Below are 26158 nucleotides of genomic sequence, written 5' to 3'. Positions count from 1 at the left end.
TAATATCTTAAACATTCCCCTCTCCTGCACCCCCCCCCCCCTCTGTTATGTTTCAATTAATGAAAGGTGTACCACAAAAATGTTTGAGTTCAGCTTTTTTGTGAGAAGTTTGCAAATGATCTTTTCCCCATTTCTTGGAATGAACATTGTGTTTGTTGTAAAACAAAAAAGTTCAGAATTTTGATGGAAAAGCATGCTTATTTATTTCATGTTGAATGACGTTATTGCCTCTGCTCACGTAGACTTCGTCTCGTTACACACAATGAAGTATTCTGCTGTGTGTATGAACTAGTATGGAATAAATTAAAAACTGACCTTAAAAAAACTGTGGTGCCGAGTGAAGTGTGCTTATTCCTTTTAAATGCAGCATATAGTGGATAGAATGACCCAAAATTTTAAATGGGTGAAATGGCTAAAGTAACTTTCAAGTCAACAAACACCTTTTCAGATGTGAGAGTGATCATTTAGATGTGTGAGAGAATGTTTGGGGGTTGACAGTGTTGCCATAGTAACACCGGCTGAGGAGTTCAATATTTCACTGGTTGCTCTACAAGTTCAACTAAATTCAACAATCTGTTTGCTTCATATGATAGTCCCCTTTGGAGTATAAAATCATGTGAAGTTAAATCTGAATTTCAACTCACTGTGTGTAAAAGCAATGGAAACTTTCTTTTTTTCAAAACTAGGTGAAATCAATTTGGATTTATTAATCCAGTTAAACTGATTAAAACTTCAGTCAAATAATCTGGATAATGGAAGGAATTTGTAGTTGCAAAGTTCAGATTTATCAGACGATGGGAATTATGTATTTCAGGTGCCAATTTGAGGCAATTAAAGAAACAGATTGGGTAGGAAACAGACCCAGAAGATTTGATGGATTTGCTAAGAAACAAAGAAGATAAACAAAAAAGTCTCCTCCTGACAGCAACTTCAGCTGAGAATCACTAGAGTCACATATAGGGGATTCATTTCTAGCTACCCCACTCACTGGAGAATTGGTTACAGGCCACCAAAAGAAACTTGTTTCCTTCAAACTAAACAAAAGTTTGCAATGTGTCATTTAAATTTAAATTTCCAGTTCGTGTGATTTGCATCATTTACAGTACTACAGACTTTTTGATGGTATGCTTATACCAAAATGTGTCCTTTAACAGAATCTATTGCCTCTATACTCTCGCTCTATAACGTGTGATATTGCTTACAGGTTTACACAAAAAGGTTTTACATCATGCATCTGCATTTTGACATTTGGTCGGTGAAAGTTCGTTCATCCAATTTCTGTCAAGTTTTATATATAAAGCCTGCTCTTTCTACTTCCAACCATGAGCCTGCCCCAAACAGGTCGCTGCTATGGAGAGAATGTGCCGTGCATGTCGTCAGTTATGCTAATTTACATATTGAATATTCATTGGGTGGTGATGGCACAGGATTCAATTTGAAGGTAAGCTTGGACGGATGGATGGCTTAGGACTGCAATCCTATGCCGAGATCAACTTGTCTTATTTGAACAGAATTCAGTGCCTTTAAAAATGGACCTGGCTAGTCGAAAATTCTTTCATTTATTTAATACTGGTCAACAGAAAAACCTATGGCCAGTTTTCAGAGAAGAGGCAGGCATACAGATATTGGGAAACAATAACCCATTGTCTTTGGACCGCAACAAAAAGCAAATCAGTGAAAAATATATTTTCTAGGTGACAGTAAGTGTCAAGAAAGTAAAATAGTAATCAGCAGCAGTCTACCTAAAGAACAGGGCAAATAAAGATAGAAAGAGAGCCTGCTTTTTCCCCCTTTTAATACAATTCCTTTAATATCTTTTGGGCAAAACAGGATGCAATTAGGATGATTGTGCTTTAAGAAGAGAAATGCATGATTTGGTGTAAAACTTTTGACGGACCTGAAAAACAAGCCACCATTTAATGTACAATGTTTAAATGTTCCTAAGTTGGAAACCACTTTCATGAATTGTGTGGAGAAGAGCAAAGAAATTTATGGCTCATTTCCAATATTCATTAATTACTCTTTATGATTTTTTTCGATCTTATCAAAATTTCAAAGTGTTTTTTTTGCATATATGAAGTCATTAGTGAAACTGGACAAAAAAGGAAAATGTTCCATTTATATATTTTACTTGACATTTATGTCTGTAGGGATGTGATAACATTCACACTGTCAGATATATGTATACAGCCAGAACGGGGGGGGGGGGGGGGGGAAGGCAACTATTGAAGTATTTTGAATTAATGTTACTCAATTGTCTTGTTTAAAACCTTGAGATTTGTTGCTATGTTATTTGAATATCAAAGGTAGATTCTAAGATCTTGCAAACTGTTCCTAATTACTAGTACCTTTGTCTTCCAGCCTACTTTGTAAATAAGAGTCAAGGCTGCTGTAGTCATTGTTGTGATTAAACTGCTGCAACCAGTGGCGTCGCTAGATATTTCAATCTTGGGAGGGGGGCATAGGGAGGGCACGGCACTTAATTATGGGGGCACAATGTTTATTTGTGAATGCCCTCTTTGGGGAGGGGTCTAAGGGGAGGGGAGTTTTTAGTTTTTTAGTTTTTATTAATTATGGGTCATTAGATGCAATCTGGTGCTATATTTTGCAACTTGAAGTAAATTTATGTTCAAGAATTTTCGAAATTTATGTTTTTAATTGGGGCCGATAAAAAAGTTATACAAAAAATGGAAATTAACCCTTTTGCTTTGATAATGTTTTTAAATAAGAGTGTTGAAATTTTAATTCATGCAGGATAGTAGTGAAGCTTAAGCCCTAGCGGTTCACGCGTGGGGATCTCTGTGACCTTGTTAGTGAGAAAACAACCGGGGGGGTGGGATGAGGTGGGGGAGGGTTAAACTGATTTTGGACAGGTTGTGTATTCAGATCAAAACTTTTGCAATGTGAAGTGTGGCTGTGGGGTCATTCATGCAATATGCCCTATGTAGGGGGAGGGGGTGAAGGGTACTCCCCCAGAAAAATATCAAAGTGCAAAGGTCAATGGTGCATTCTGAGGAATATTTAGACTATAAGATTTTAAGGTTTAAATGCAAGGTTGTACTAATAAGTACTTTCAAATTGTGGAAACATACCTCGGCTGAATATTCCCCCCAACCGACAAGGTATGGAGAGGGTGCAATCCCCCCTCCCTACCCCCCTCATGAGCATACTACTGCTACATACCTTGTGAACTGTCATTGTTTATATTTCATTTTAAATGATTAAGAGAAATTGTTTGTCCATTTGGAATTGGTTTACACTCATGCTTTTCATGTGAACCATCTGGGCCTCAAATCTGTCAGCATCGAATCAAATTATTCTCGGTAATTACTACTTAGTAATCTTTGAATGAAAGGGGTTAAAAAGGAGAAAGCTTGTATTTAAAGCAGCATTTTGCGTCCTTTTCTATGATTTTTCTCAACCTCACTGACTCCACGATGCCATAACGACATATATAACTAGCTTATCTATTTAAATCTTACTTCACATGGTGGCATAAAAGTCGAAAAATTTGCAACTTTCAACTTTATTTTTCTCCAAGATATTTACCGTTAGAACCCAATAAACCTCGCCCATAATATGAATATTTAAACACTACGAACGTCATTGACCAATGGGCCTATGTAATACAACACCATGCTTTTCTTGTGTACAGTCTATATGGCAGTTGAACCAGGGAGTTCAATACATCTCCCTGGTTGTACCAACGCAAAGTCTTGAATCTATTTTTAGCAGCGGCTCATAACTAAACCTGCATCTCTGATTGGTTGAATTCAAACTAGTGGGTTTGGCGGAATTAATTGGCGATTAATTTTAACAGTGGAATTTGTCGAGGACACTCTTCTCATTATCTGCAAATATCCTTAATTACTCGCCAATTAACGTTGTTGGCAGGAAAAAAACTTGGCTAATATCTTAGTTTGCTGTTTTGTGATTGATATATGTAAAAAAATCGATGGACATGCCAAAAAAGTAGAAAACGGCGACCAAACGCAAAATGCTGCTTTAAGGGGTCCGTAGTTATTTATCAAGGAAAATCCTTTACGGAGCAATATTCTTAGTAAACTCAAATAGCTGCGAATAATATATGCTGTATAAAACAACAAAGTCTGTAAAAGGGAATCTTTGAGAAGTGAAACATCTCTTTGCAGGTTTCCTTTTAGTTTGCTTGTTTTGTAGATATTGTGTGTTAAAAAAAGACAACTTCAGAGGAAAGTAAAGGTAAAGTAGAAAAAGTTTGATCTTGTAAACAATATAAGATGATGTATTCAATAATAATAAAAAATAAATAAAATATAAAAAAATAATAATAAGAATAATGATAATAATAAGAATAATGATAGTGATGATAATGATAATAATAATAATATTTAATATACATTAGGAGAAGAATCGGTACTGAACGAGTTGTATCTGTTTGTTCTAGTCATGTAAGCTCAACCTCAAGAAGAAAAACCTATTGTTCTTTGCGTCGTAAATAATTAATGCTATTGAAAGTCCTATTTGCATTTGGTATCAATCATTTTCAAAATAACTTCAGCGATTCTTTCACGTATTTCTTAAAATTTAAATTAAAATGGTACATAGTGAAGATGCCAGATATGTAAATCAAAGTGAAATCTCATGTGAAAGAATGTGAAAAAAATCTGTTTTTTTTTATTTATTATTTTACAATTTCTTGATTATAGTTGGAATGGAACCTTGGCTATATCCAGTTAAGCTAATTGAACTGCATGGTTATGAAATGTTGTTCAATGAATTAATTGCTTTAGGTTGTCTAATTTGATTGGAGGAAAAGATCGTTTGGACACTATTGTACATGTGGGAGAATGATGGATAAGGCACAGCCGATCCCAAATTGATCCGAAATGGCAAAATGAACTGGGGAAAGGCAGCCTAAAGCAATTTATTCCTAGTCTAAACATGCTTTTATATATTTTTCTTATCAACAAGATTCTGCAAGTTACATGCAAAAGAGTCATGTTCATGGTATAGAACGGCAGCCTGGGTTAAAACTTAAAAAAGACGGTGATTTGTGACAGTTTCTTTTCCCAGTTTGATTTTATGCTATCTTGGGGGACTACAGAATGGTGACTTTTTTGTCTCATTAAGATATTATTGTTATTATGCATATTGTGCATGGTTAGGCACATGTTTACAGTTGATGGATGTATGTAACTGACAGAGATCTGAAAGTGCAGTAACTCTGAAACAATCAACAGTTCGCCTGTAAATGACAATCAGTTAGATTACGAGTAAATGTACTCTGAAATAGAATAAATTAACAATTTAATTTAGGATCAGATGAAAAAGCAGTGCTGTTTATTTGTTGTTCAACATTTAGTGGCGTGTCAGACAAACTCAGAAGATCGTAAGGTAGTAAATTAAAGTTTCACTCTCGTCTGGTTCGTCATGGTTCGATTGATTTGCTTTTGAATACCTTTATTATGCAGTGATACTAGTGATTTATGCAGGCATGCTAAATGAAGTCTACAATCTGTGATTGGAAAAATAACAGATTGTCAGGAATGGTCATGTGACACCATATCAGCAGCCCAATATGAAACAACATACACGAAAGAGATTGTAAAAATAGCAAATGTTGGCAAGTATTGATAAAAATCAATGTAAACATATGCCAGTAAGACTAGGAAGAGATACATGTTAAGTGCTTTATTCGTTTTGCCCTGTAAATGTTCAAGGATGTACAACGTTGTCTTGTCTATTTGTCTACTGTTAATCCCCCCCCCCCTTTTCCTCTTTTTGAGTTTCAATGATAATCGTAAACCTTTGCATGATGGCGTATGTGTGTGTGTGCGTTTGTGATGCTCAGAATGTAAAGAGGATATCTGAAGACGGGAAGGTCGGACCAATTTCATATGTGGTGTGTAGAAGTACCACATTGAGTACAAGAATCCTATTGTTTATTGTTGAGATCAAAGGTCATTTGGGGTCACCAAGGATCAAATTGTGAAAACCTTGTAAACACGATATCTCAAGAAACTAAGCTTGGACAGACCTCATATTGTAAACCACATTGAGTACAAGAAGCCTATAGTTTTTGGTGGAGGTCAAACGTCATTTGGGGTCACCAGGGGTCAAATTGTGGAAACTTTGTCAACGATATCTCAAGAAGGGAAGCTTGGGCAGACCTCATATTTGGTGTGCTTTTCACTGTATTACTAAGATCAAGAATGTGGTACAACCCTCAGTATACATTACGTTGGATTCATGAAATAAACTGCCTATGTTACATCATCGAAACCACATTGCATTTCTGCATTCTGGTTTTATTATGATTTTATTTTGCCAAATTAATGCAGTAGTTGTTTGTTTCAGTTCCGACGTTTCAAAACATGGACATAAACTCATATCTAGATACCTAGCAGAATGACCAGTGATCATTATGGTCATTGATCTTATTCCTATCGCAATGTGCCTAGGTCATCCAATCCCCGGAGAACGTCAAACAGTGGAGTAAGTTCATGAGAGATTTTTATATCACCCATTGGATTGTCCGTACAAGTAATTTGTCTCCGCAAGGTGAAACACGTTCCTTCTCGCAATCTTTCAATCATGCTGACTCTTAGATGAACTTTTATCAACAGGCTTCTCTCCGCACATTATAGGAGTAATAAGGAAAACAGCCTAGATTCAAACTGTAGGTAAGCCAATCATCAGTCCTAGATGGTAGAATGTTCATCCTACTCCTCCTACTCCTACTCCAACTTGTTTTACTTACTCTCTCTAATGCACGTTGAATGGATACCCCATCGAGTAGATCTACCCCATGCTGCCTCTTTATCTTTGAAAAGCAAAGCAAAAGCCTGTTACAAACCCAAAACTCTTTTACATTTGCTGTTAACTCTTTGTGAGATATTTATTTTTTATTTTTTTTTTTAAATTTTATTCTTCTAACACTGTTTGCAGTTAATTAAACGAGTGCCTTGTGTGGTTGTTGTAGTTGAATTGTGTTGGGAATCGCATATGGAGATGGAAAATATGTCTTTAGACAGAAATATGCAAAAACCTGTTACAAACCCCAAATTCTTTACTTTGCTGTTAACTCTTTGTGAGATTTTTATTTTTTATTTTTTTATTTATTTTTAACTTTATTCTTCTAACACTGTTTGCAGTTAAATGAGTGCTTTGTGTGGTGGTTGTAGTTGAATTGTGATGGGAATCGCATATGGAGATGGAATATGAGTCTTTAGACAGAACTATATTGAAATGCCCTGCAGTGGTGTTTTGTATACGTTGGAGCAAGTACGCATTGTATTGCTTTCAACTTACAAATTGGCTTCATTTTTTTGTTTTTTGATGATTCCCAGAATGTTACCTATTCTTTAATTAGTTGGTTAGTGAGGTTATGTCATGTGCCTCAATATAATCACACCCTTTGACCGTAATTTTTAGTGTAAAATCTCTGCATTCTTGCTGTGGTCTTTCTGAATCCCCCCCCCCTCCCCCTCTTATTTTTCATCTGAAAGTGAGAGGAATGTTTTTATCACTGGATATATAAAAATTCCTTTCCATGGATATGACAACAAGTTATCATTCCATTTGATGTGCAAGCAGAATAAGCATGCATCATTTATGATTGTGAATTCTAACATAAACGGCCTGCAATAATGTTTTTTTGCATAATTTCCTTTTGCTGTGAATGTTACTGTCTTCTAGTTTCCTTGTAGAAAGATTGTGAAATTTTGTCCGAGCTAGCTTATAGCGAGCTGTCTTTGCGGGTGTGTCCTTTCAGTGACACAGCAGCCTCTCTTGGTATTGGTGTTCTGTCCTAGCAATGGATATTTATGTCCTAAATTGGACAGTCTTTCTCAGCTCTCCTTGCATTGATAACTCAGGACTGATTTTGCCTTTCATCAATAGCCCTAAGCATTGTAGCATTGATAGTCTGTCTTTGTGTTAATAGTCTGTGTTAGCATTGATAGTCTGTGTTAGCATTGATAGTCTGTCCTAGCATTGGTAGTCTATCTTTGCGTTGAGAGACTGTGTTAGTGTTAATACTCTGTGTTAGCGTTGATAGTCTGTGAAGCGTTGATAGTCTGTGTTAGCATACATGTAGACTGTCCTTGTCATCAATAGTCTGTCTTAGCATTGACAGGCATTCCAAGTGTTGATAGTCTGTGTTAGTGTAAATAGTCTGTGTTAGCATTGATAGTCTGTGTTAGCATTGATAGTCTGTCCTAGCATCGGTAGTCTATCTTTGCGTTGAGAGTCTGTGTTAGTGTTAATAGTCTGTGTTAGCGTTGATAGTCAGTGTTAGGGCTGATAGTCTGTGTTAGCATTGATAGTCTGTGTTAGCGTTGATAGTCTGTGTTAGCATACATGTAGACTGTCCTTGTCATCAATAGTCTGTCTTAGCATTGACAGGCATTCCAAGTGTTGATAGTCTGTGTTAGCGTTGATAGTCTGCCCTAGCATTGGTAGTCTATCTTTGTGTTGATAGTCTGTGTTAGTGTTGATAGTCTGTGTTAGCGTTGATAGTCTGTGTTAGCGCTGATAGCCTGTGTTAGCATTGACAGGCATTCCAAGCATTGGTAGTCTGTCTCTGCATTGATAATGTGTCAGTGCATTGATAGTCTGTCCTAGCATTGATAGTCTGTCCTGGCAGTGTCTGTACTAATGGATTGATAGTCTTATCATTGATAATCTGTCGATGCAACAAGACTCTTTCCTGGACATGGAACAGTATGATCTGGGTGTAGAAGACAGTCTGCGTGTTTTCTACTTTTCTTTCTGTCATTTCTGCTGGAGTATGGGAGACTTTAAAATGTATGCCATTGCAATATCATGCTGTGTTTGTGTGCGTTTGTTATCAGTTGTGAGCAGAGGTGTTAACGACATCATTTCATGTGTCTCCAGGTTTAATTATCATTCATCTTAATCGCTATTTAAAGAGGGACATACCTCTCTATACTTTTGTTGTCTGTTAATTTATGATAGCAGATGTCGACCATCTCGTGATTTCTTGTCTTTGCTACACTCTTTAGTTTTACATTGTATTATGCTTCGAGTCTTGAGGACTCCAGATGCCCATGTCGTAACGACCCTTGATCAGTCTCGCCCCCCCCCCACCCTAAATCCTATCTCTTGTTGGATGAGGTAAATAATAGGAAGAGAAAGCTTGGACGATCTGTTCTTTCACGTTGAAGCCAGATGGTCATTCTGTTTTCAACAACATCTGCATGGCTTAATGACGAATTCTCTTAAAAAAAAAGTCATATATAATTTTGTGAGGATATTTGTGCGCTGGAATATTCCCACTTCTGACACCAGTGCCAAAACAACACAATACAGAAAGAGACTGACAGACAAATATTTAATTATCTATCATAGTAGTTCAAGTGTAACCGCACGATCGGGCTACTTCCAAATAGGTAAGGATGCCCAAGAAACACATGCTTACAGCTTGATACATACATTAAGGTTTATAGTACTTCCTCCATTGATAACAGAACACTGTACTTTGCAATTTAGGAAAGTGTTTTATCTACATGGCATTCAACATAAACAGCTACATATGCCTGATCAAACTGAAATATTCATCCTATATTTTGGTAAGCCCACCATAGGCCTATATACAAGGTAAAAGGAAAAGTACCCTTTAGTAGTAAACAATAATAAACCCTATACAACATAAAAGGCCTTTCAGTTTCAGGAAGGGGATTTAAAATGTTAAAAGTTTGCCTTTGGCCACTTCATGGAAGTGTTCATAGCTTTTATGGTGTGCCCTAAAGTTATTCATATATCATTTTAATGGATGGTGCAACATCTTTCATCTTTGCAAATGTTTTTTTGTTTTTTGTTGAGGATAAGTAACATAATTTGGGCAGAAAAGTACCGATAATCTTTTCCCGTGACAAGATTTAAGTAAATTTAAGATGCAAATGTGGAATTATAAATTTATTCTAAGTATATACATGTTTGTAATGTTTGTTGTGACTGTTATAAAGTTTCTCCAAGCACATTGATATGCCATCATGTAATCTATTTAGATATCATCAAAGGATAAACAGTGAACTATTTATTTTCAGTATCATTTATAATTTATGCAATTCTCCTTGCTTTCAGTTTTATTTTCTAAACATAACCAGGGCTGCAGATGTGCCTCCAATTTTTTTATAATTAATTTGAATTTTTTTTTGGGGGGGGGAGGGACATATAGGTTTAGTCTATAGCAACGTTGATATTTTTCCAGGGGGTGAAATGTAGAGGGTTGGAATCATCCCCTTCCGAAATATACTCCTTAGAAATGAAACATCTGCTTCATTAAAGGGATATTTTAGTCACAGAGAACATGAAACATAAAGGGAAGACTTAGCTCTATAATCCACTCGGCTAGTTGAATTTCGATGTCAGCATCTTTATTCTAAAGTTTTGGCGTACACCTTTGAAGGGATATTACAGTCACAGGCAATGTGAAACATAAACGGAAGGCATAGCTATTATCCACTCTGCTAGTTGAATTTCGATGTCAACATTCTTAGACATCAAGTTTATCTTTGTGGTTGTTAGGCCAGGTACATATAACAGATCCTTGGTTGAGCATTACTTGTGTTTGTCGTAAAGGCCTTCCTCAACACCAGTAGATGGCTCGCTGCTGATGGGAGGCAAGACATTTAGTATGGACATGCTGAATAAAGACCCACGAAGGGAAAACATATATTCCCTGTTTGGTGGGATGGAAACTGATTGTAATAAAGATACATGTTGAATAAAGACCCACAAAGGGAAAACATATATTCCCTGTATGGTGGGAGGGAAACTGATTATATAAAGATACATGTTGAATAAAGGCCCACAAAGAGGAAACATATCTCTGTATGGTGGGAGGGAGACATAGAGTATGGACATGTTGAATAAAGACCCACCAAGGGAAACTATTTATTCTCTGTATGGTGGGAGGGAGACCGATTATAATAAAGATACATGTTGAATAAAGGCCCACAAAGAGGAAACATATCTCTGTATGGTGGGAGGGAGACAGAGTATGGACATGTTGAATAAAGACCCACCAAGGGAAACTATTTATTCTCTGTATGGTGGGAGGGAGACCGATTATAATAAAGATACATGTTGTATCAGACCTGTAATGGAGAGTGGTCAAACTTATAGTACGTAGCTTAGTATGTAGCAGAAAGACTGGTTGTTTTTGTCTGCAAGGAAAGTAGGAAACATGAGCTAAGTACTGAACAACGTTTGAGTTTAGCCTTCGACTGTGTGCAAGTCTCAGGTCAGCAGGTAAAGCCACGTTTGCGACACTGGATAACGAAGGACTAATTCTTGGTTAGCTCTGTGGATTGGGATCGCTACGTGTATATATATATATATATATATATATATATATATATATATATATATATATATACATATATATATACATATATATATACATATATAGATATATATATAGGACAAAGTGACGATATGTATTACTATTGTTAACCCCACAGACGAGCGACCTCAGTTGACAGCGAGTCATCACGTACCTTGTAAGTCTTGCATGCTAAACGTTTAACAAACTAATAAATGTTTTATCACTTAACTTTTCATGAGCATTTTACCTTTCATTGCAAAGATATCAACTCAATTCATCCACTACAACTGGTGTAAAGTGTATCGGTTCTTAACGATTTCTAACCACTGCCATGATAAACATCCCTTAACAGTGCCAATAAATAATTTTTCTTTTTATACCTCAAAAACATATTCTCTCCTTCATAAGTTACATGAAAGCTCCGCCAGGAAGCATCTTGTCTCGCTACTCAAGGGTAACAACACAATTTTGTTTGAGAAGGGAGAGGGAGGGGTGAGTGGGGACTGGTTTGACATGCCTCATGTAGTCTACATAGGCCATGACTTGGAAGATAAATTTGACCCTTTTCAGACAAAACATGTTTTCATCACATAAAAAGCTTCTTCAGAGTGAAAGTGTGTCGATTGTCCGACGCATGAAAGTACCAAACTTTTCTGTTGATCTTCCTGCTGCTCACACGAATGTTAAAACTTCTTGTTTTACATGTCATATAAAAATAACTATTCAAATTTGATGAACTTTGAAGACGACTGTTGTGTGTCTGATAGGGTTGGCTCCCCATCGATATGCATGGGCAGTGTGGCATCACAGACAAATATGGTTGAAAAATCAGGTTGTCAATCGAATTACATCTGTGTCTTGTTTGATTCGGTTCGTTAATTTGAGGGTGGTTAGTACTAGCTGCAACCTAACGGTGAACAAGTTAATCAAAACATCAAAACAATATTAATGAATGGTTATCATCGTACTGTCCAAACTTCAACATCAGAACGAGTCATGACAGGTTGTAAATCCTTCACAACAGAAGAGATTGTGTATATATAAACAAAACAGGCAAAGGAACTTGGGGAGGGGGGGGAGGGAGGTGGTTGTCAGTCATCCAGGTGAAGTAAAGATTGGATCCAAAATTCCCCGGTGAAAGGAAATGTAGCCACCTGTCTCTCGATGTAAACTGACTGCAGCGTTAGATTTGCACGAATGCTCCTGCTGATAACCCCCCTCCTCCCTTCCCCTCCCCGAAGGTTAGTTTACTTCAGAAGCTTCTTCATGGTTCAAAACATTTTAGCAGCCAAGTCTTGAAATATGTATTTTTTTATACATACATACAGAGGTTATAATATTAATGATGAATCATGCTTTGAATCAAGATACAGCTGGCAAAAAGGACTTTTTAGAAGATGGAAGGATTAACAGACAGTTGATACTACCATTGTTTGACTTGTAATCCTTAGATTATTTTATCAGAGAGGATCATCCTGATCATCACACTGAACAGGTGGGAGGGGAGGGGAGGGGACAAGTTTGTCACTTCTAACTGATTCAGGTAGGGGCAAGGACCTCTATATGAAAGCAATTGCTGGTAGTAAGCAATAAATACTGGTTTTCAGTTTTTACAGGTACAGAGATCATGCTGGGTCAACTTAACGGGTGTTTTATGTTCTCAATATCTACCCACAAAAATGGCAAAATCCACTGGCATTGAAGCCAGTAAATTTCAATGTCTGGGAATATTGCATTGGTATGTGGTATTATCATATCAAGGAACGTTGCTAAATGTACCATTATCAAGGCTTATAGACACTGCTTTAACAGATTTAACACCGGGGAAGATGTTGCCAGAGGCTGTGTGTACAGTATTGGTAATCCATATTTCTCATTAAAATATCTCTAGTTTTAGTCTCACCTATGAAGAATGGAAAGGGATTGTTTTTCCCCAACAGACATCAAAGTAGTGTAAGGGTATATCTTACTTATTAATATTTTTTTTTTTATCATTGTCACTATTTTTTCTTCTTTTCTTGTTTTTCTTTGTCTGTGTTCTGATATATGAGCCGGAGCCATATTGTGATAAAATGAAATAGTTTGGATTGTAGCAGTTACTTTTACAAGTGTCTAAGAACAATTGTTAAAACTGTGTGGCATCAAATGCTTGTCATAAATGGGCATAGTTTCCCAAATATTCTGTAGAACGGGTTGTTATGGTAATAAAGCATTAAGAAAAACCAAGCAATAATATTCTGCTAACGGAAGGGATTTTTATTGAACGTAATAATTTATATTTTAGTGGAGATAACAATTTCCTTAAATTAAATTACATAAACTTAAATTTAATTGAATTATACTTTGAATAAATTAGATGGTGACAGTGAATATTTTCAGTTTCTTGAAAATTTAGTAAAGTTGAAGAAGTGATTGCCATATAAGGTCAAAAACAAATTGCGAAATTTGTTTTTGTGTAGTTTGTGGTAGTATGTGTGGCTATTTTTATACCACAAAATGCAGTTGCAACCTGCATTGAGTAGCTGTTGTGTGCTAAGTTTTACACGTGTGTCTCTCTGTAAAAAAATTTACCTCGCTTGGGACAAATTGTAAGAAGTGTTTCTTTATATTAAAGTAGTATTTCTCTTTGTTTTTATTGATAACATTATTTAGATTTGAGATAGGAAATCATACATTTCAGGAAAAAAGTGTAAAAAGGATGTAAGTCTCTCTGAATTTACTCAGTATCTGATATTATCAAAGAGTAGCAATTTATTGTGCCTCTATAAACCTCACATATAAACTTCCTGTTTCTTATAGCAAGAACAGATTGTTCGTATTAATGATATTAAATTATTTTCCATACAACTGTTTTTTCTTCTTTGGGGTGGGGGTGGGGGGTGGGGGAAACAGGTTGGGGGACTGCAAGAGAGTTTATCCTTGCATATTTCTTGAATAGATACAAATCTTATGGAAACATTCTGGGTTCAGGAAGGATATCAATAAAGTATTTCTTTTCTTTTGATACATGTCTCCATTTTCCATTTTAACTTCTAGATTTGCATACAAGCATGTACCCAGCACGATAAATTCAGATGATATGCATTAATCCATTAACAGACGTGTACCCTTCTCACAACCCCCTCTCACAACTAAATTTCAATACTAATTTCCTGTACTGGTAACTGATAATTAGAAGTCAGTCACAAAACATTTACCCATCAACTTAATTGTCTCACTAATATAAACAAAAAGAGTTTGTTTTTTTTCAGATAAATAACAGATATACAAACAAGCACGATATATGTAGATGTTAACAAGTTCTAATATTTATTAATTTAATAAACTCTATGAATGACCCTATTTTTCTCTCTTCCCACCCCTCCTCCATTCCTCTTCTCCTTCCTTTTCTCCTAATTTGGCTATTTCCTTTAATTTATAATAATTTCATCTTATTCAATACATTTCTTTGTTTTCTTTTCCACTCCATTTTTCCTTGTTTTTTTTTTTTAAAAATATCAACCGCTCCTGGTATTCACTTTAACGGTAATTACTGGTTCTGATCATGGTTTTTTCTTTGTATTTTGTTAATCTTTGCATGATCTATAATAAAACAAAGTTATATAACCATGGGCCACGGTTATGATGTAACCGCGGTTGTTAATACATAGTAATCATATATGGCTCGACTCAGTACGAAAAAATAACCAAGGACTATGGTGTATGGAACATGCTTGCAATATGTCGTAACCATATGGGGATAATGAATCAAATGTGGTGTATGGTTTTACCATGGATGCAGTGACTAAAAATTGGTCGTTATGTGGTAACCATGGGCAACATGGCGAACTCAGTGGATGCAAGATAAGGGTACAGGAAATCATTTTTGCAGGAAATTTCCCATGTATACTATTGCATAGATGTGATATGTATAAGATCAATTATTGGAGGAGCCTAGGTAATTGTTTGCCTTGATCCTAATTAGTTATGGTGGAAGGTGAGCTAACCATGCAGCTACATTCTATACAATTGCCAGGTGGAATATAAATGTGGAATAATGCTGTGACATTTTATCACCACATTAAAGCATTTGGAAATATTCTCATTGGAAAAGTCTTACTGGGATTACTATAAACCTTATTATCACATTCTAATCGGGGTTTTTGGTCTATTGAAATCTGGTGTATTCAAATTGAACCCAGCATGTTCACTTTTGTATCTTGCACTCCATGGATGTTGTAAAATTCATCATTTTACATTTGATGTTGACTATGAATGGAATCTGGGCTAGGAGTTTTCACTTTCAGACATTGCTGCAAAAATGGGGATTTTAAGATACATGTATACACATATTGTGGAGAAGGGGGAAAAAAACTTTTGAGGGTCAGTTTAGGGCAGTATGTGAGATGGTGGGACATAATTTCATCAAAAAGTCTGGATTCTTTTAATTTTTTAATATGTATCATACAGATGTTAAAAATTACCTCAGACTGAATTTGTCTGAGTTAATCATTTAACCTGCTTGCTATTGGGTAATGACCTTCTCAACATTGTCAAGCTTTCTAACAATTTAACATATCATTCATGCGCAATGTTCTGAGATGGGTTAAGTCTCATTTACGGTCCATTAGTCATCGAGGGAAGTATCACAACCACCATGTTTTCCTTGTAATTCTCATCTTTTTGAGATTCACTATTGTTCTCTTGCAGTGTCGTTTCACTTCCGTGATATTTTGCACAACAGTAGATTCAAATATTAACACGTAGACTTTATGTGTACCAATAGCATGTGTCGAGTGAGGGTTGTGTAGAGAATGGGTGCCCACAGGGTATTATCCCCATTGCTCAAGCTCTGCCTCAGACTTAGGTTAGCTACCACCCCCCTCCTACCACCCCTCCCCCTCTCTATCCTACTTCCCTCCATCCCTCGCACAGAAAGTAAGCTGAAGCTTTGAACTAAAATATCCATTTATAATTCTGTGCTGCCCTCATCTTCAAGGGGTTAGCCTTAGACTCACGTTGCCCTGTAAGGTTGATAAATGTAACACAACCTGATATGTTCCAGCCAAATGTGGTTTATACCACACTGAGCACACTTATAGAAGCAAATCTTGTCTGAAAAGTGAACAAGTTTTAGTACCAACCTGGTATAAACTAGAAAGGTTTGCATGTCCAGATCTGTATAAATGCTGTATAAATGACCATTATTAACCAGCACAAGTTGTACTGCGATAGTGGTATTAGATCCTGGGAGGGTACGGGGGAGGGGGGAGGGTGGTTAGGTGGAAAATGTTCCAGCCAAATGTGGTTTTTACCACACTGAGCATACTGATAGAAGCAAATCTTGTCTGAAAAGTGCACAAGTTTTAATACCAACCTGTAGACGTTGGTACAAACTGAAACTAGTTAGGTTAGCATGTCCAGGTCTTTATAAATGTTGCTCATAGACTGAGTTGAAACTAGCAATAGACTTTAATTGCTCAATTAGTTATTCAAACTGCTCAATTTGCCACTCCACCCGCAGGTCTAGTTCTGATAGTGTCGAGTCCACTCACATGACCGTCAGGAAGGGAGAGGAATCTTTGGAGGCGCTGAAAATAACTGACTTGGATCTGGTGGCCACACTGGGCATGGGAGGCTTTGGAAGAGTGGAATTGGTAAAGTCCTTTATATGCACTGACCAGCTTTGAACTGGTTGATAAAGCAACCCTTGAACCCCCCCCCCCATCATTACGATTGATACATGTGTATCTTAATGTGTGTTCGTGTTTAAAGATTGTAATTGGCTTTTGTAGGTAATTTGAAGAGATCTAGATTGAGAAAATAAGCATTGCTAGGCTATCAAGTGGATAGCGTGTCCTATCAGTTCTGTACCCAACATTACCCAATGTTAAAAGTCAGTTAAATTATTCTAGAACTAATGGACCAACCAAAATGGCCAAGAGATATTTTTTCTAGTAAATGACACCCATCACGGCTTGGTTACGTAGTTATTAATTGTGAAGACTGGATTAGTTCAAATGAAGTGTTATAGCATATACCATTAGGCTATTAAGTAATAATCTCATGAATCACCCCCTCCTCCCCCCCCCCACAACTCAGTAACCAACAATATGTGATACGTAAGTCAAGTACACTGGCGTGGTAGCTTTGAAATGAAGAGTGCACCCTGAGACGTAATTAATAGGATTGCTGCAACGGGTGAAAAGTGATTTTAGTTGGCTACAAGGTGATCTTTGCAATATAATACAAACTGAAGCATTGTCAATGACATTTCAAGATCGGGCATATATCACCGACAGGTATTACCGTTTTATCTGGTTGTCTTGATACAGATCCTGCTAGGAAGCAACGCCCTCCCTCCACTCAACCGTTTCTCATATTTAAACTGTCTCTCCCATTCGTACAGGTACAAGTCGCTGGTGAGAAGAAAACGTATGCACTAAAGTGCCTGAAGAAACACCATATTGTGGACACCAAACAGCAAGAACATATCTACTCTGAGAAGAAAGTTATGATAGAATCAAATTCTCCATTTATCTGCAAGTAAGAGATTAATAGCACATCTTGTACATCTTTCTCTTCACACTTCACACAATGTCTGACCAAATTAACCTTTACCAGTATTGTCACAACCCCCCCTTTTTCCTACCCCCCCTCCACCCCCAATGCTACATTTGCTTCATGCTTCAGCTACCTATCTCCTGTACAGATCTACTTAGCCTACAAACTGGTAACATCAAATAATGGCTGCTCATGTTCAACGATGAACAAAGATGGTACCTTCGGCATGAGATTATTTCCTCTCACATAAAAATATGACCTGTTTGGTACCCTTTAGCGGTCAGAGAAATACTTGCAGGATACTATTAACAATCTTTGAGAAAGTTGTAACTCCCTAAGAATGTTTAAAACTTTCAGCAAGCTAACAATTTGGAGGTGACGCTAAAGGACCGTCTAGCAATAAGTTAGAGAGAGTTAGAGTATCTAACATGTCATTACTGTCCGATTCTGAGATCACTACCAGTCCCCTGTTCTACTATACAGTGAGATTCTCTCTGGTTTTTAAGTGGGCTGTGTATGAGTGTTGATTATAGCAAAGAGAGAAGCCTAGGGAGGATTTGAAATTATTGTGGTGCCAAATATAAGAGCGTTACATGTAAGTAATCCTCTCATTAGATATGAACCTTATTCTAACCCAGTAGGTATTTGTGCATCCTTAGAGCTGAATCCCGACCATCATTATCATGATCATAAACTGTTCCTCTTTTCTTTTCTTTTTCCTTTTTTTTGTTGCTTTTATGGCTTGAGCTACATTTCTGTATGTTTGAAAAGACCTTGTGATTATGTTACTAGGTAACTGTTGCTAGGCAAGTGTTGATGGATGGTACCAAATCACTTATTTCAAAAGAACGATCTTCTTTGTCTCGATGGCATGATCGGGTGTCGGATCTGTTTCAAATTTTTTTTGCAATCTCATGTAACGTTTTTGCAGTAGCGCTACCCGAGCAGCGACAACGACTGTTTGGGGAAGAATTTTAACATTAGAAATTTGTTTCAAGTTTTGTAAGATTCGCAAAATGTTAGCGGGAAGGATTTTAATTATGTTTTGAATTTCATATTTCAAGGCCATTTCAAATGCCATATCTTCATATTTCTGTCTGGAATACGTGTGGATGATGTCACACTGTGCCGAACAAAATAAGAGAAATTGTACCCATATTTGCTTTCATAAAAATGCTGTCTAGAGGTGTCAATTGAGAACAAATAGACAAATACCATGATATCTTTTTATTTTTTTATATTTGTTTATTAACTTTTATAATTTATCGAGATAGAGATGCTGTAATTATTTAGGATAGGCTGTTGTACCTTGGATAATGTGGACTGCCTAGGAGGTTGTCCTAACATCAGAATTTTTTTTTTCCAAACCAGATAAATGTTTGTCAGAAAGTAGGATTGAGTGATTTTAGTTAAAAAAAATTAGTCACCCAGTGGCCCTGGGATCATGGAAGCCAACTGCCCATCATGTGGAGTGGAAACGTCCTTGTTCTGGAAAACATAGAGCATTTTACTTTCTTTGTGAGGTTGAAAAGTTCATACCCTCTCTGGAACAGAGTCTGTTTCCCCTCAAACAACCTCAAGGTTCCGGTTGTTGAACAAGAAAATTTAAACCACGTGTTCCGGTTAAAAAACTATAGTGCTCACTTGTGGAGATATGTTACATTGAATTTTGCTTCCAAAACAGAAGGATCATATTTTTTTCTGGCTCACAAAAGTCTTGAAGGTTGACGGAGTGTCGGTTAAAATGCCATTCTTGTGTAAGCACAAGCAAATAGCTCCAGCAGCGTAAGGAACTTTGATAATCTGCAGTCAAGACGGCGCCGATAATTTAGGTTTTACATAATCTCAAAATTTGTGGAGACTTGTTTCGGAGAGTTACACTTTAAAATCACGATGTCTTCTATGTTAACCCTCTCTCTGTATCGTAGACTTGAAACGAATCAAGTCGCCGCGAGATCAGATTTAATGTAATTACGCAACGTGAAAAAGACGTTGATGGCATACATTGTTATCTCATCTTGCCTTAAATCGAGTCACTGTGCCCTTTTAAGAGAATCTGATTGGATACTCACAATTGACAAATCGCTCAGGGACTTACTCTAGTACACACACACATCTCTTTGACAGTTAGTTCTGTCCATCTCCAAATTGGCTTCTTATTTGGCAAGTAGAGAAATCCCAAAATAGACTCATCCACCCTTTGTCAATTTATTTTATTTATACATATATTTTCCACTTTTAGAAATAAAATCTGATTTGCTATTGAACATCCATCCCTTGCGGGAATTGTTTAAAGCAATAAAAATGTTGCCAAAAATTGTTCACCTCAGTCTTTCAAGGAAAGGATTGCAACAAGTGCAGAGTTGAATTCACCTTGATCTCATTAGCAGCTTGATTCATTTCAAGAATGGAAAAGGGGATTTTTTTGTGGAGGGGGGTGGAGGGGGGGGAAGGGTTACAACTCAAAGGGATGCTTGGGCTCATAATTTTCTGTAGTGCAGACTACATTCTACTTGATCTCGTGCTTGACAAAAAATTTGTGTCATTACTGACACAGTTGAGGGCCTTCACTACCAGGGATATATTAAATGCGTTACACGCTTTGTGTTAGGTAAGCACCAAAACATGCTTATACGCTGTAAGTGCAGTTATAATATGCGATAAATGTCTCTGTTAGCATCGGAAAACGGATTCAATGTTTGGAACAATATTAAAGAAAAATTAAGGAAAAAAACTATGTATAAACGAAAGAAATAAAGGGTCTCATTAGAACACAGGGTTCATGAAGTATTTAATAAATGATACTTTAACATTTTTTGCAGGCTTTTCAAGACATTTAAAGACCGCAAGTATGTTTACATGCTGATGGAGGTGTGTCTAGGGGGAGAACTCTGGACTATTCTCAGGGACAGGTACGTAAGACAATAGATAGATTTAAGTAACTAATTAATAAAAAATATTGAAGCTACTTTTGTACTTCGACTATTATCAAGGACAGGTACAGTACATAAGACACTCGTAGATTGAAATAATCAATTCATTAAATATTATATCACATATAACTTGTATAAGGGCAAATATTCATGAATATTCATGTACTCATGAATATTCATGTACTCATGAATATTCATATGTGTATCCTTGTATAACTAGCCCAGAGTTGGAGATATTCCACCGTTATCATTTCATTAGATGTTTCAGGATCTTTATGTTTAATCGTGCAGAATCTGTTCAAACCGGCATGTCAATCTTGGTTTGATCAATGTGTGTGTAGGTTTGTTCGCATTCTGTCTATGAAATTGATAAACTCACCAAATTTGGAATTTTAAATATTGCAACAGGACTCAATTGTTTCCAAATACTTGAGATCAGAGCACTTATTTCAAGCAATCTTAGCCGAGTCAAACCTGTATCCATGGGAAAGATTTAATGAAATTGATGGGGACAATATCTGCAACACTCAATCCACGTTCCCTGTTGAGAAGTGTAATACCGTTCAATTAAGCAAGTATCGACCACCCACCACCCCCTCTGAACCCCTCTGCCTCCCGTCAAACAGTACTTCCAACTTGATTCGATATCTTAGGTATCAGTCCCATCCCGGGATTGTACCTTCCTGTTCCTCGCGTTTATTAGCGACTTTCTCTTCGCGATTGGTCGACAATTTTGATGGAAGATGATTAAGATCATCTCAAGTGTTTCATTCCTGACTTTTCACTCTATTTAGCGGTCAGTTTAAGGTCATAGTCACAAAGAGAAATAGTAGAAGGAACGGGATATTGAAATTTGGAAAACTTCAAATTTTTAACCCGAGTTGGATATACGATACGATGGTTAGTCGTCATTCGAGTCCAAAATCAATAACCGGATAAAAAGTCCCTGGTCATGTTTCTTCCATGTTCCAAGGTTATATTCTTTAGTTAAATTGTCTGTCTGTTGTTCAAGTTGCTATCATCTCTTGAGAGATGCAAATATTAACTTTTTTTTCCTTCTTCTTCCTGCTCCTTGTGTGTTTTAACTTGCACCTTTGTGTACTGCAAGTTCACTGAACTGTACCCAAAAAACAAAACAAAATTGTTCGGGAAAAAAATCCTCAATGGTTTCAACTTTTAGATTTTATAAATATATTTTTGGTTCCTTGCTTTAGCAAAAGGAACCTATGCAGTCAGGTTGGCGTGTGTGTGTGTGTGTGTGTATGTGTGTGTGTGTGTGCGTCTGTGACACTTGCTTGGGTACGCTCTATCTCAATAAGGGAATGTTGGATTGAGGTCAAACTTGGACTATAGATCCGCCATATGGAGAAGGTGTGCCCTATTGTTTTTGGTGCTCACAAAGGTCACCAAAGGTCAGTTATGGTCCAAAAACAGAAAATATTAAAACTGCAATAACTCCCAGTGCCAATGTGTGACAAGGTTGATATTTTGGGACAAGTTGTGAACTGGTTAGGGGAACATTTTCAAACTTAATGGTCATGTGATCCAAGGTCACCAAAGGTCAATTAATGATAAAAAACTAGTATTTTTGCGATAACTTGAGAACGAATTGTCCATTTGGGTTGGGAGTTGCCTCAATGTCATCCAATTGTCGACCCGCATCTTGGTGACCCTTGACCTCAATTTGACCTCTGGTGACCTTTTCGTGTTTTTGGGATTTTTACAGTTTCGATGCTATTTTCAGATGTCAAAGGTACCTTCTGATCATAAATGTCAATAGGTTGACCCCATGTGACCTTTATGTGCGAAGTTATATGGGGTCAAAGTTTTTCGGTCGGAGTTAGGATGGTTGTACAGACTTTTCGTTTTGTTTTTTGGAATCAGGAGATTAAACTACATCTGAAACCAAGGTCAAAAGGTCAAAGATCACATTAGAAAAAATGTGCTTATTTTGGGAGGAAACGAGCAAAAAAGAAAATGTTTGGTTTTGATGCTAGATTTGGATATCAAAGGTACCTTCCGATCAAAAATGTCAATTGGTTGACACCCGTGTGACCTTCGTGTGCGAAGTTATACGAGGTCAAAGTTAATTTTCAGACATTTAATGCAACAACTCCCAGTTCAAAGGTGTGACATGGTTGATATTTTTGGACAAGTTGCAAATGGTATAGGGGAATATTTTCAAACTTAACGGTCATGTGATCCGAGGTCACCAAAGGTCAATTAATGTCAAAAAACTAGTATTTTGGGGGTAGAAAATGGGCAAAGAAAAAAATGTTTGATTTTTTATAGTTTGATGCTCTGATTTAGGTCTCATCAATCAAAAATGTCAATAAGTTGACCCAAGGTGACCTTTGTATGTTAAGTTACATGAGGTCAAAGTTAATTTTCAGACATTTAGTGTAATAACTCCCAGTGCCAAGGTGTTACAAGGTTGATATTTTGAGACAAGTTGCAAATGGTATGGGGGAATATTTTCAAACGTAACGGTCATGTGATCCGAGGTCACCAAAGGTCAATTAATGATAAAAAACTAGTATTTTTGCAATAACTTGAGAACCAATTGTCCGTTAGAGTTGGGAGTTGCTTCAATGAAATCCAATTGTCGACCCGCATCTGGGTGACCCTTGACCTCAATTTGACCTCTGGTGACCTTTTTAGTGTTTTGGGGATTTTTACAGTTTCGATGCTATTTTCAGATGTTAAAGGTACCTTCTGATCATAAATGTCAATAGGTTTACCCCTGTGTGACCTTCGTGTGCGAAGTTATATGAGGTCAAAGTTAATTTTCACACATTTAATGCAATAACTCCCAGTTCCAAGGTGTGACAAGGTTGATATTTTTGGAGTAGTTGCAAATGGTATAGGGGAATATTTTCAAACTTAACGGTCATGTGATACAAGGTCACCAAAGGTCAACTAATGATAAAAAACTAGTATTTTTGCGACAACTTGAGAACAAATTGTCCGTTAGGGTTGGGAGTTGCTTCAATGTAATCCAATTGTCGACCCGCATCCGGGTGACCCTTGACCTCAATTTGACCTCTGGTGACCTTTTTAGTGTTTTGTGGATTTTTACAGTTTCGATGCTATTTTCAGATGTTAAAGGTACCTTCTGATCATAAATGTCAATGGGTTGACCCCCATTTGACCTTCGTGTGCGAAGTTATTTGAGGTCAAAGTTAATTTTCACACATTTAATGCAATAACTCCCAGTGCCAAGGTGTGACAAGGTTGATTTTTTTGGACAAGTTGCAAATGGTATAGGGGAATATTTTCAAACTTAAGGGTCATGTGAGCCAAGGTCACCAAAGGTCAGCTAATGTTAAAAAAGTAGTATTATGGGGGGAGAAAATGGGCAACGAAAAAATGTTTGAATTTTTAGTCATGCTCTATTTAGGTCTCACCGATCAAAAATGTTAATTGGTTGACCTCCGGGTGACCTTTGTGTGTGAAGTTACATACAAGTTCAAAGTTAATTTTTTGACATTTAATGCAATTAAATCTCAATGCCAAGGTGTGACATGGTTGATATTTTGGGACAAGTTGTGAATGGGGTGGTGGAACATTTTGAAACTTAAAGGTCATGTCATCTGAGGTCACCATTGTTATCATATCTGTTGACACGCTTGTAGGTCTCTTATATTTCTTACATTTTTGACGCCATATTTAGATCTCAAAAGTGCCTTTGATAAAAAATCAGATCACATTTTGTGATCATAGAAGTGTTGGCTTTAGTGTTGGTTACTTTATGGGAACATGTAGGACCACAATTACTTGGACTATTTCAGCCCAATCTTGCTTGATAATATTATGTGTATTGTCATATACCCCAAGCAAGGAACCACAGTGCCCTTGGGCTCTTGTTTTATTAATGCAGAGAATTCTCCTTTTTGAGATATTACTGCTATCATTAATTTTTTTTTACTTTCTATTTTTTCATTTTTTAGAGGTCATTTTGATGACAACATTTCCCGTTTTTGCACCGCGTGTGTGGTGGAGGCATTCCAGTACCTTCACAGTAGAGGGATCGTCTATCGTGACCTCAAGCCAGAAAACCTCCTCCTTGATACTAAAGGCTATGTTAAGATGGTGAGTCAAATACAACACCAGACGATTGTTAGATGGACCACCACCCCTCCCTTCCCTCCCCTCCCATCTTATCTGACTCCCATCCCCTCCCACCTATACTGCCAAGTCTCTCCAAGCAAACCTAACATTCTGCCTTGATTTGTGTATGAGTCATGCTATATACCTTCCAAAACAGGTGTTTGCATTCTACTGCCAATTTACTGACCGAGTATTAAATTTACTTTAAGGTCTGTATAGACTCCAAATTATAGCATGCTATAATTGCAAGAAGTTTTCAAAAAGTACTTTCCTGGAGGTTGTTACTCTCCAAATTGTTCTCAGACATTCTCAATGAATACACAAGATGTTTGAATGTCCCAGTGAGGTAAAATTTCCTCCAGGGTGATAATAAAAATAGTTTAAAAAATTTGACCAAAGGTGACCATATTTGAAAGTCTGGCATATTTGGGGCCAATGCAGCATACCTTTGAAGGACAGAATTAGATTTTGATGTGTTGCAGACCATTACGATACACTACTTTCAGGTTGTGTTTGTCCTAAAGAACTGATCCTTTAAATATCTAAAGCTCATCAATCAAAGTGGCTGGTCTACTTAGCTTAACAACACAGACCATTAAGGTCAGTTATTCAGATGCAGAAAAAAAAACCAAAAAGGGGAATATAAATAGGTCTATGGCCTCAAGTAACTTGTTTATAAGTGTATATTGCAAACAAAATTCTAAATGACAGATGATGTTGAATGTCAAGTATAAAGAGTGCACAATGAATTTAGAATGTGTTTTGGGGTCCAGTTAGTTATTAGAATTTTTAAACCATGGATTAAATATTAACATTTAGGCCATCATTCAGGAGTCAGCATCATTGTCAATTCAGCCGTAGGAGAGCATTCAAAAGATTTGGCTTATTTTAAAGCCGATGATCTTAAAGTAAAATGAATAGCTCCAGAAAAAATACTTAACACTTTTTCGTTTTTCTTGGACTTAAAATCCGTCTACATTCATCCCTTAACATGATCATTGCTGATAGTTTCGGCTAAAACATCCATCCTAATTTTGTTAACCAAATTAACTTTAGTAAACAAGTATTGCTATATCATTCCACAAGGAAATGCTTTCTTGGAAACTTTCCCAACTTTCTCTTCAAAATAAGCAACCTAACTCCATTGTTAATACGTATGTTAGTATTGCTTAGCATAAAAAGTTGTGAAAACAAACATGTAATTGGTTCTAAAGTACAATTAATTTTTTCCAGGCAA

The 26158-nt window shown here is 36.8% G+C and overlaps 1 protein-coding gene across 14 annotated transcripts in view; it reads left to right on the top strand.

Moving 5' to 3' along the window:
• The window catches only part of LOC139968818 (cGMP-dependent protein kinase 1-like), a 183934-nt gene that overhangs the window by 146756 nt on the left and 11020 nt on the right, over positions 1–26158 (top strand). For 2 of the 14 annotated variants that reach the window (XM_071973247.1, XM_071973252.1), the window contains 6 exons: positions 6609–6665; positions 11472–11510; positions 16845–16971; positions 17724–17860; positions 20701–20790; positions 24762–24903. In XM_071973247.1, the coding sequence (XP_071829348.1) occupies positions 6609–6665; positions 11472–11510; positions 16845–16971; positions 17724–17860; positions 20701–20790; positions 24762–24903 (592 nt within the window). Of the gene's footprint in view, positions 1–6608; positions 6666–11471; positions 11511–16838; positions 16972–17723; positions 17861–20700; positions 20791–24761; positions 24904–26158 lie in introns of all 14 variants that reach the window. The other 12 variants (XM_071973246.1, XM_071973250.1, XM_071973249.1 and 9 more) reach the window with 7 other exon arrangements.

The sequence above is a fragment of the Apostichopus japonicus genome, chromosome 6, assembly GCF_037975245.1.
Source record: "Apostichopus japonicus isolate 1M-3 chromosome 6, ASM3797524v1, whole genome shotgun sequence".
Lineage (NCBI taxonomy): Eukaryota > Metazoa > Echinodermata > Holothuroidea > Aspidochirotida > Stichopodidae > Apostichopus > Apostichopus japonicus.
Note: the sequence above shows the minus strand (reverse complement) of the source record. Positions and strands in the feature narration are given on the sequence as shown.